This window comes from Rana temporaria, chromosome 8 (genome assembly GCF_905171775.1).
Source record: "Rana temporaria chromosome 8, aRanTem1.1, whole genome shotgun sequence".
NCBI lineage: Eukaryota > Metazoa > Chordata > Amphibia > Anura > Ranidae > Rana > Rana temporaria.
This window is the reverse complement of record NC_053496.1, coordinates 183673986-183685037: the sequence shown is the minus strand read 5'-3', so window position 1 is coordinate 183685037 and position 11052 is coordinate 183673986. Positions and strand designations below refer to the sequence as shown.

Below are 11052 nucleotides of genomic sequence, written 5' to 3'. Positions count from 1 at the left end.
GCGGTACATGGTCCTTGTAAATGTCAAATTTGTTTTATAAATATTTTATTTTAAAAATATAAGAAATAAGGATCTCTTTCCATGTATGTTTTACGTAAGGTGGAATATCAAAGATGAGGGGGTGTTGAGTCCTCTACCACTCCAGTCTTCCATCACTCTGGTCCTCTACCACTCCATTTCTTTACCAGTCCAGAACTCTACCACTCAGGTCATCTATCACTGGAGTTCTCTTACCACTCGAGTCCTCTACCACTCCATTCATCTACCAGTGCAGTCCTCTACCACTCCAGTCTTCTACCACTCCAGTCTTCTACCACTCCAGTCATCTATCACTCCAGTCATCTACCAGTGCAGTCTTCTACCATTCCAGTCCTCTACCACTCCAGTCCTCTACCACTCCAGTCCTCTACCACTCCAGTCTTCTACCACTCCAGTCTTCTACCATTCCAGTCTTCTACCATTCCAGTCTTCTACCATTCCAGTCCTCTACCATTCCAGTCCTCTACCATTCCAGTCCTCTACCACTCTAGTCCTCTATCACTCCAGTCCTCTACCACTACAGTCTTCTACCACTCCAGTCCTCTACCACTACAGTCTTCTACCACTCCAGTCTTCTACCACTCCAGTCTTTTACCACTCCAGTCATCTACCACTCCAGTCCTCTATCACTCCAGTCCTCTACCACTCCAGTCCTCTACCACTCCAGTCCTCTACCACTCCAGTCCTCTACCACTCCAGTCATCTACCAGTGCAGTCTTCTACCATTCCAGTCATCTGCCACTCCAGTCATCTACCACTCCAGTCATCTGCCACTCCAGTCCTCTACCACTCCAGTCATCTGCCACTCCAGTCCTCTACCACTCCATTCATTTACCAGTGCAGTCTTCTACAATTCCAGTCATCCACCACCCCATTCATTTACCAGTCCAGTCTTCTACCATTCCAGTCATCTACCACTCCAGTCCTCTACCACTCTAGTCTTCTACCATTCAAGTCATCTTCCACTCCAGTCTTCTACCACTCCAGTCATCTACCATTCCAGTCATCTATCACTCCAGTCCTCTACCACTTCATTTACCAGTCCGGTCTTCTACCACTCCTGTCATATACCACTCCATTAATTCTACCACTCCAGTCTTCTACCACTCCAGTCTTCTACCATTCCAGTCTTCTACCATTCCAGTCCTCTACCATTCCAGTCCTCTACCATTCCAGTCCTCTACCACTCTAGTCCTCTATCACTCCAGTCCTCTACCACTACAGTCTTCTACCACTCCAGTCCTCTACCACTACAGTCTTCTACCACTCCAGTCTTCTACCACTCCAGTCTTTTACCACTCCAGTCATCTACCACTCCAGTCCTCTATCACTCCAGTCCTCTACCACTCCAGTCCTCTACCACTCCAGTCCTCTACCACTCCAGTCATCTACCAGTGCAGTCTTCTACCATTCCAGTCATCTGCCACTCCAGTCATCTACCACTCCAGTCATCTGCCACTCCAGTCCTCTACCACTCCAGTCATCTGCCACTCCAGTCCTCTACCACTCCATTCATTTACCAGTGCAGTCTTCTACAATTCCAGTCATCCACCACCCCATTCATTTACCAGTCCAGTCTTCTACCATTCCAGTCATCTACCACTCCAGTCCTCTACCACTCTAGTCTTCTACCATTCAAGTCATCTTCCACTCCAGTCTTCTACCACTCCAGTCATCTACCATTCCAGTCATCTATCACTCCAGTCCTCTACCACTTCATTTACCAGTCCGGTCTTCTACCACTCCTGTCATATACCACTCCATTAATTCTACCACTCCAGTCTTCTACCAGTCCGGTCATCTACCATTCCAGTCATCTATCACTCCAGTCCTCTACCACTCCATTTACCAGTCCGGTCTTCTACCACTCCTGTCATATACCACTCCATTAATTCTACCACTCCAGTCTTCTACCAGTCCGGTCATCTACTAGTCCAGTCTTCGACCACTCCAGTCACATCAGTCCAATCATCTACCAGTTTAGTCTCCTACCACTACAGTCTGCTATGTCTCCAGTTAACTACAACATCTGTCATCTACTAGTTCAGTCCGACTATACTACTATGTATCCTGCTGCAGTACAGCTTCCTGCCAGGCCAACTTCCAGTCCAGTGGTGTAGTAACCTTGGAAACGTGTTAAGACGACATGAGCAGGTGACAAAATAGAACTTTATTATGTTTTAGAACATTACAGCCTTGCCTATAAAATAAGGACAGAGCTTCATATGTACAGGTATCAGAACAAAGCTTTGCAGTAACTATTTACATTACAATCTCCGTCATTAGAAGTCCTTATATCAGTGTCCCCAATCAGTATCCCCATCATTAGAAGTCCCTCATCGGTGTCCCCATCATTGGAGGTCCTCCATCAGTGTCCCCATCATTAGAGGTCCTCCATCAGTGTCCCCATAACTAGAGGTCCTCCATCAGTGTCCCCATCATTAGAAGTCCCCCATCAGTGTCCCCATCATTAGAGGTCCTCCATCAGTGTCCCCATCATTAGAGGTCCTCCATCAGTGTCCCCATCATTAGAGGTCCTCCATCAGTGTCCGCATCATTAGAGGTCCCCCCCTATCCGTGTCCCCATCATTGGAGGTCCCCCATCATTAGAGGTCCTCCATCAGTGTCCGCATCATTAGAGGTCCTCCATCAGTGTCCGTATCATTAGAGGTCCTCCATCAGTGTCCGCATCATTAGAGGTCCCCCCCTATCCGTGTCCCCATCATTAGAGGTCCCCCATCATTATCCCCATCATTAGAGGTCCTCCATCAGTGTCCGCATCATTAGAGGTCCCCCCCCCATCCGTGTCCCCATCATTAGAGGTCCTCCATCAGTGTCCCCATCATTAGAGGTTCTCCATCAGTGTCCGCATCATTAGAGGTCCCCCCCATCCGTGTCCCCATCATTAGAGGTCCTCCATCAGTGTCCCCATCATTAGAGGTCCTCCATCAGTGTCCGCATCATTAGAGGTCCTCCATCAGTGTCCGCATCATTAGAGGTCCCCCCCTATCCGTGTCCCCATCATCAGAGGTCCCCCATCATTATAGGTCCTCCATCAGTGTCCGCATCATTAGAGGTCCTCCATCAGTGTCCCCATCATTAGAGGTCCTCCATCAGTGTCCCCATCATTAGAGGTCCTCCATCAGTGTCCCCATCATTAGAGGTCCTCCATCAGTGTCCGCATCATTAGAGGTCCCCCCCTATCCGTGTCCCCATCATTAGAGGTCCCCCATCATTATCCCCATCATTAGAGGTCCTCCATCAGTGTCCGCATCATTAGAGGTCCTCCATCAGTGTCCGTATCATTAGAGGTCCTCCATCAGTGTCCGCATCATTAGAGGTCCCACCCCCATCCGTGTCCCCATCATTAGAGGTCCTCCATCAGTGTCCCCATCATTAGAGGTTCTCCATCAGTGTCCGCATCATTAGAGGTCCCCCCCATCCGTGTCCCCATCATTAGAGGTCCTCCATCAGTGTCCCCATCATTAGAGGTCCTCCATCAGTGTCCGCATCATTAGAGGTCCTCCATCAGTGTCCGCATCATTAGAGGTCCCCCCCTATCCGTGTCCCCATCATCAGAGGTCCCCCATCATTATAGGTCCTCCATCAGTGTCCGCATCATTAGAGGTCCTCCATCAGTGTCCGCATCATTAGAGGTCCTCCATCAGTGTCCGCATCATTAGAGGTCCCCCCCCATCAGTGTCCGCATCATTAGAGGTCCCCCCCTATCCGTGTCCCCATCATCAGAGGTCCCCCATCATTATAGGTCCTCCATCAGTGTCCGCATCATTAGAGGTCCTCCATCAGTGTCCGCATCATTAGAGGTCCCCCCCTATCCGTGTCCCCATCATCAGAGGTCCCCCATCATTATAGGTCCTCCATCAGTGTCCGCATCATTAGAGGTCCTCCATCAGTGTCCGCATCATTAGAGGTCCTCCATCAGTGTCCGCATCATTAGAGGTCCCCCCCCATCAGTGTCCGCATCATTAGAGGTCCCCCCCTATCCGTGTCCCCATCATCAGAGGTCCCCCATCATTATAGGTCCTCCATCAGTGTCCGCATCATTAGAGGTCCTCCATCAGTGTCCGCATCATTAGAGGTCCCCCCCTATCCGTGTCCCCATCATCAGAGGTCCCCCATCATTATAGGTCCTCCATCAGTGTCCGCATCATTAGAGGTCCTCCATCAGTGTCCGCATCATTAGAGGTCCTCCATCAGTGTCCGCATCATTAGAGGTCCCCCCCCATCAGTGTCCGCATCATTAGAGGTCCTCCATCAGTGTCCCCATCATTAGAGGTCCTCCATCAGTGTCCGCATCATTAGAGGTCTCCCCCATCATTAGAGGTCCTCCATCAGTGTCCGCATCATTAGAGGTCCCCCCATCAGTGTCCCCATCATGAGAGGTCCCCCATCATTAGAGGTCCCCCATCAGTGTCCCCATAATTAGAGGTCCTCCATCAGTGTCCCCATAATTAGAGGTCCTCCATCAGTGTCCCCATAATTAGAGGTCCTCCATCAGTGTCCCCATCATTAGAGGTCCCACATGTTGAATTACCTTACCAAGGGTTGGATGGGAGCTGGGACCCAGTAGCTTAAACTCTGTGTGTGGGACTTAGTGGGCGGGACTCAATGGGTGGGATTTGGCGGGCTCGGGAACACAGTGCATCAGCCAGGTCTGGAGGAGGAAGTTCCGTTAACTGAATGCTTGGGGCGGACCTACTACGTGGTTGGTTGCTAGACGCCAGGTGGCGCCCCAGCACCCAACCACTAATGCTGCTAGTGGCGGACGGGAGGCAGGACTACAGTGGCTGAGCCACAGAACATTGGCAACACTGCTAGTGACGCCAGGACCCCCTACACGTGGTTGCCCCCCCTGATGGCCCTGTCACCTCTCTGGTGGGTGTCACCAGTTCCCAGTGTGAGATCTCTGATGTACAGCAAAATATGATCCATATAGAAGACATTTCCCACACTCAGGACACTAATTGACTTTGAGGGTTGTGTGGGTTCTCTGATGTTTGGGAAGATGAGACTTTTGTGTAAAACATTTCCCGCACTCAGGGCAGGAATACGGCTTCTCACCCGTGTGAGATCTTTGATGTACGACGAGGTCCGATTTTCGGGGGAAATATTTTCCGCACTCGAAGCAGGTATGCACGTTCTCGCCCGTGTGCAATATCTGATGTCTGGAAAGACTGCCCTTCTCTGAAAATAGTTTCCCGCACTCAGGGCAGGAATACGGCTTCTCACCCGTGTGAGATCTTTGATGTACAACAAGGTCTGATTTTCGGGGGAAATATTTCCCGCACTCGAAGCAGGTATGCACGTTCTCGCCCGTGTGCAATCTCTGATGTCTGGAAAGACTGCTCTTCTCTGCAAATAGTTTTCCACACTCAGCGCAGGAATATGGACAAACCCCTGTGTGAGATCTCTGATGAACAGCAAGTCCAGATTTCCGCGGAAAACATTTTCCGCAATCAGGGCAGGGATACGGCTTCTCACCCGTGTGCCACCTCAGATGTCTGGACAGATCGGGCCTCCGTGCAAAACATTTTCCACACTCAGGGCAGGAATACAACTTCTCACCCGTGTGTGAAATCTGATGCCTGGAAAGACTGTTCTTATCTGAGAAACATTTCCCGCACTCAAAGCAGGAATATGGCCTCTCACCCGTGTGGGATCTTTGATGTAAAACAAGTTCATATTTCTGTGTATAACTCTTGCCACATTCAGAACAGGAATGCGGTTTCTCACCAGTGTGCAATCTCAGATGAACAGAAAGACTGGATTTCCGTGAAAAAACTTTCCCGCACTCAGGGCAGGGATACGGCTTCTCCCCCGTGTGATTTCTGTAATGTATGTCCAGTTTTGATTTGCAAGAAAAACATTTCCCGCATTCGGAACAGGAATACGACTTCTCTCCTGGGTGAGATCTTTGATGTGTAACAAGGTCTGATATCTGTGGATTACATTTCCCGCACTCAGGGAAGAAATTAAGCTTCTCTCCTGTGAGGGATCTCTGAAGTACACTAAGATTGGAGCTAAAAGTTTCCCCACATTCAGGGCAGGGAAATGTCTCCTCCCCCTCAATTCCGGCCCCACCCACCACAGTTTGAGGTTGCTCAGAGTCAGAGGGATTCCATGGTCTATCCGCACTGTGAAGTCCTCCATCCATAGTGGAGCTCATTGTCTTTTCTCCTCCACAATCTCCTGTGATGTCCTCATCTTCAATTTTACAACCTGGAGATAAAGTGAGACGATCCTTTGAGGGTTTCTCCATGGCGTGTCCTGGAAAAATAGAAAAACATCATCAATATATCTGAGAGGGTTAGTTCACTTCCATCAAGATTCCATCTGGATCAGGTAGATATGAGTGAGGAGATGTTCTCTGTGGAGGTCCCAACCAGCTGGGACTCTTCCCCTCTTTAGTCAAACGGCCTTTGGACCTCCTCCGAGAGAAGACATTTGCTGATACCACTCAGATTCTGCCCAATCAGTGAGCAGTAACAGAGCAGAGATAAGAGAAGAATATATTACGGGTCACCTGTGCTATTCTCTCTAGGAGTGTCCTCCTCTATGAATGTCCTCGTCATTCCAGCCTCCTTCGTATATTGCTGATCATCCCTCACATACGTCTCTTCTACGTCACACTCAACTTTTACGATCATCAGATCTTCACCCTAAACCAACAAAATGGTAGAAAATAACATCTGTAACATAGAAGTATTTATGATGTGAGATCACATAGAAAATATCATCTTGTAGAGTCCACACATCATCTCCACATGTCAGAGTGTTCAATCACTTTATGTTCCCGACCCTCAACTCCACCTACCTGATGATGGTGGGGGATGGTGTGACCTTCCTGTGTGGAATCCCGGGAATACAGAGGACGGGGACATCTCTCTGGTGGGTTCCCATTACTGGATCCATCTGTAGGAAACACACACACTGACTGAATACATTGTTTCTATGTGTTTATCAGATGATGGGGGATCTAGGTGGAGCCTCCGTACTGCTCTCTCCTTTACAATAAAGTCTCCTCTTACCCGGTGATGTGAGGGGCGGCTGATTGTCCATCATGACGTCCTTGTAGAGATCCTTGTGTCCTTCTAAATACTCCCACTCCTCCATGGAGAAATAGACAGTGACATCCTGACACCTTATAGGAACCTGACACACACAATGATACAGTCACCATCCAGACACACCCCTTGTCTGTTACTGGATAATGTCCCAGAATCCTCCTCACCTCTCCTGTCAGCAGCTCCATCATCTTCTTGGTGACTTCTAGAATCTTCTCCATGTTGTGTCTCTCAGGTTTTAGGGAGTCACATGGAGGCACTGTGATGGTCATATGATCACCTGACTTCGCAAGAGGAAATCTCTGTATTGGAGAACCAATAGGAATATCATGTTAGAATCCCAGAATTCTCCTCACCTCTCCGGTCAGGTCTGTATTATTAATAGAGATAAGAGTGATGTCATGTGACCTCCCAGAATCCTCCTCACCTCTCCAGTCAGGTCTGTGTTTTATTAATAGAGATAAGAGTGATGTCATGTGACCTCCCACAATCCTCCTCACCTCTCCGGTCAGGTCTGTGTTTTATTAATAGAGATGAGAGTGATATCATGTGACCTCCCAGAATCCTCCTCACCTCTCCGGTCAGGTCTGTGTTTTATTAATAGAGATAAGAGTGATGTCATGTGACCTCCCAGAATCCCCCTCACCTCTCCGGTCAGGTCTGTGTTTTATTAATAGAGATAAGAGTGATGTCATGTGACCTCCCAGAATCCTCCTCACCTCTCCGGTCAGGTCTGTGTTTTATTAATAGAGATAAGAGTGATGTCATGTGACCTCCCAGAATCCTCCTCACCTCTCCGGTCAGCAGGTAGATGATCTCCAGGGTGAGGTTTAGTATCTTCTCATTCATGTGACTCCGATCCTCCTCCATCCTCGTTGGTTGTGCGATCTATACAAGAATCACTGTAGTCCAATGATTAAGATAATTGAGTTATCTGGATAGAACTGGTTGTTTAATATTAGGATGAGGGGGGGGGGGGATAATAAGAGGGTTGCTACAGATGTACATATAGTCCCAACTGCGTATAGACACATTTAGACTGAGATGCTTAGTGTTATTGTTCTTGGACCCCAAGGAACCTCTTGTATTTGGTTTAAATGGCAAATCAGAACTTCCTCTCTCTGTTAAGCCCCATACACACTATCAGTTTTCCTGATGGTTTTCTCTTCAGGTTTACCAAAATCATCTAATATGAGGTCAAACCTTAAGCGTTTCAATTTGAATGCAATCAGGCAGGTCCTTGTACTACATGGTTTTGGTAAACCTGAAGAGAAAACCAGCAGGAAAACTGATAGTGTGTATGGGGCTTTAGGTGTGTTTAGTTCCTGCATTGGGTTTGCTTAGTTTTAGATTTGCAAACAAGGAACAGTAAATGGGATTTTTCTTCCGCTTGCTTTAAGTTTTTGGCCTTGTCTCCACACCTGCCATATCTCATTTATATCCTTTTCATGTACTGTATTTATCGGCGTATAACACGCCCAATTTTAAGAGGGAATTCTCTGGAAAAACACATTTTTTAAATAAACAACTGAACCATCATCAGCCTGAACATTGCAAAATCACGCCGTCATCGTCTGTCTACTCGGCTCTCACACACATACCTCGGAGGGGAACGAGCACCCGCCGGAATCACACCATCATTGGCTGTCTACTCGGCTCTCACACACAAGAAGGTGACACATCTCCAAAATGAGGAGAATGTTCCAGCTAGGGTGCCCACGTGTCCCGGAATTGCCCAGGACAATCCCGCAATTAGCAGATCTGTCCCGGGTACCCTCATTCTGGGACATTACAGTGTCCCAGAATGAAAAAGACAGAGCGAGCAAACCCTGCTATAGCGCTGGTGTTTGCTCCGCCTCCAGCTCCACCTGAGACTCTGGCCACTGGTTGCTAGAGCCGCCTGTACTGAGGGGGGGTCTGTACTGAGGGGGGGAGGGTCAGTACTTAGTGGGGGTGTCTATACTGAGGGTAAAGGTTTAAAATTAGTCAGGGGGGTCTATATTGATGGAGGAGGGGTGTATATTTAGTGGGGGGTCTATACTGAGGGAGGAAGGTCTATACTGTGGGCGGTCTTGTATTACTTGCCTGACGAAGAGGTCATGTGCAACTTCGAAACGCTGCTTTTTTGTGATCGTTTCTATGCATACATTTTTTTTTGGACGTTTTTCTAAATGATCCTTGGTGTGCTGGCGAATATATCTACATGTATTGTGGGGGGTCTGTACCGAGGGGGGGGGGGGTCTGTACTTAGTGGAGGGTCTATACTTAGGGAAGAAAGTCTATACTGTGGGGGGGTCTGTATTGTGGGGGGGGTCTGTACCGAGGGGGGGGGGTCTGTACTTAGTCGGGGCGGTCTATATTGATGCAGGAGGGGGTCTGTATTTAATGGGGGGGTCTAAAAAGGGGGGGTAGTCTGTACTGAGGCAGGGAAGTTATACTTGGTGGAGAGGGGGGTCTTTACTGAGGGGGTATATACTTAGTGGAGGGGGTCTATACTTACTGGTACTGAGTAAGGGCGGTCTATAGTTAGTGGAGTGGGGGGTCCGTACTGAGAGAGGGAGGTCTATAGTTAGTGGAGAGGAGGGTCCGTACTAAGGGAGGGTGGTCTATACTTAGTGGAGAGGGGGGGGTCTGTACTGAGGGAGGGGGTCTATAGTTAGTGGAGTGGGGGGTCCTTACTGAGGGATGGGGTCTATAGTTAGTGGAGGGGAGGGTCCATACTGAGGTAGGGTGGTCTATACTTAGTGGAGAGGGGGGTCCGTACTCAGGGACAGGGTCTATAGTTAGTGGAGGGGGGTCTGTACTGAGGGAGGGAGCCTATACTTAGTGGAGAGGGGGGTCCTTACTGAGGAAGGGGGGGTCTATACATAGTGGAGAGGGGGTCTATACTTAGGGAAGGGGTCTGTACTAAGGGAGGGGGGTCTATTATTACAAGATATAAGTGCTAAAACCAGCCATTTACCCAACAAATCGCTCGCCACCGAAATTCGGTCAACCCCGAGACTACATTCAACACAACCCCCACCCCCCTGGTCATTGGCAAAATTGTCCCTAAATGGCAATTTTTAAATGTGGTCACACTAGTTCTGACCCCATAGGTGAGAAAATGTTCTGCCCCTGAAGGGGTTAATCTAGGTTTCCACACTATATATGTGTGTATCATCATCTGCTGGAGATAAAAGACGTCACAGTGACTATGGAGGAAGAGGACGGACATGACGGGGGGGTTACTGGGTGTAAATAGAAAATAAGATCTTATTACCTCCACTGCTGCCAGTTCCAAAAATGTCTCCTCTCTACTTCCTCCCGTCTCACCTCTCACCCGGAACTTCCTTCTGTAACTGACATCACTTCCTGTCTTCCATAGAGACTTCCTGTCTGGGAAGAAGTGAGATCACCATCTTGTGGAGATCAGAGAAACTGCAGCCACAAGAAATGCCTCATAGTTTGAACACGGGATGGGGCCGATTTTATTTCATTAACACCAAGGACAAACAACCAACCATCATGTATAATATGTCACGAATGTTTGGGGGTTCTGATTAATTTTCAAGCAAAAAAATTGTGATTTTTACATGAAGGAGAGAAGTGCCAAAATAGGCCCGGTGGACAAGTGGTTAATTGGCTCCTGTCTAAACTGTATATGTTGACGGTGCTATATAAGTACCTGAAATAAATACATTTAAGAAGTTATACTATATTGTCAAAAGTATTGGGACACCTGCCTTTACACGCACATAAATGCGTGTAAGGGGGGGGGGGGGCACAAGGCATCTTCTCATGAAGCACTGGGGCTTACTAAGAACTTTCTCCACTAGGAAACACTAGGAATCTTGTCAGGAAGCCCTAGGAGTTACTAGGAACCTTCTCCACTAGGAAACACATGGGACATTAGGAATCTTCTCAGAAAACACTGGGGCATACTAGT

The 11052-nt window shown here is 48.3% G+C and overlaps 1 protein-coding gene and 1 long non-coding RNA gene across 2 annotated transcripts; both read right to left on the bottom strand.

The window, feature by feature from the left end:
• Positions 1 to 4496: 4496 nt before the first annotated feature.
• LOC120909569 (oocyte zinc finger protein XlCOF6.1-like) lies at positions 4497 to 6915 on the bottom strand. Its single transcript, XM_040321333.1, has 2 exons — positions 6875 to 6915; positions 4497 to 6719 (listed from the first exon to the last, which is right to left on the bottom strand). Exon 2 carries the CDS (start codon positions 6317 to 6319, stop codon positions 5021 to 5023), a length of 1299 nt encoding a protein of 432 aa, XP_040177267.1. The 5' UTR covers positions 6320 to 6719; positions 6875 to 6915; the 3' UTR covers positions 4497 to 5020.
• Positions 6916 to 7395: 480 nt separating this feature from the next.
• Positions 7396 to 10426, bottom strand: LOC120909588. The gene is made up of 3 exons (XR_005741306.1): positions 10387 to 10426; positions 7917 to 8026; positions 7396 to 7426 (listed from the first exon to the last, which is right to left on the bottom strand). It is a non-coding gene; the product is annotated as an uncharacterized LOC120909588 (long non-coding RNA).
• Between the last annotated feature and the right edge of the window lie 626 nt (positions 10427 to 11052).

Excerpts from the sequence above, each read along its gene's own strand:
- LOC120909569 (XM_040321333.1), bottom strand. The coding sequence starts at position 6,319 with ATGGAGAAACCCTCAAAGGATCGTCTCACTTTATCTCCAGGTTGTAAA.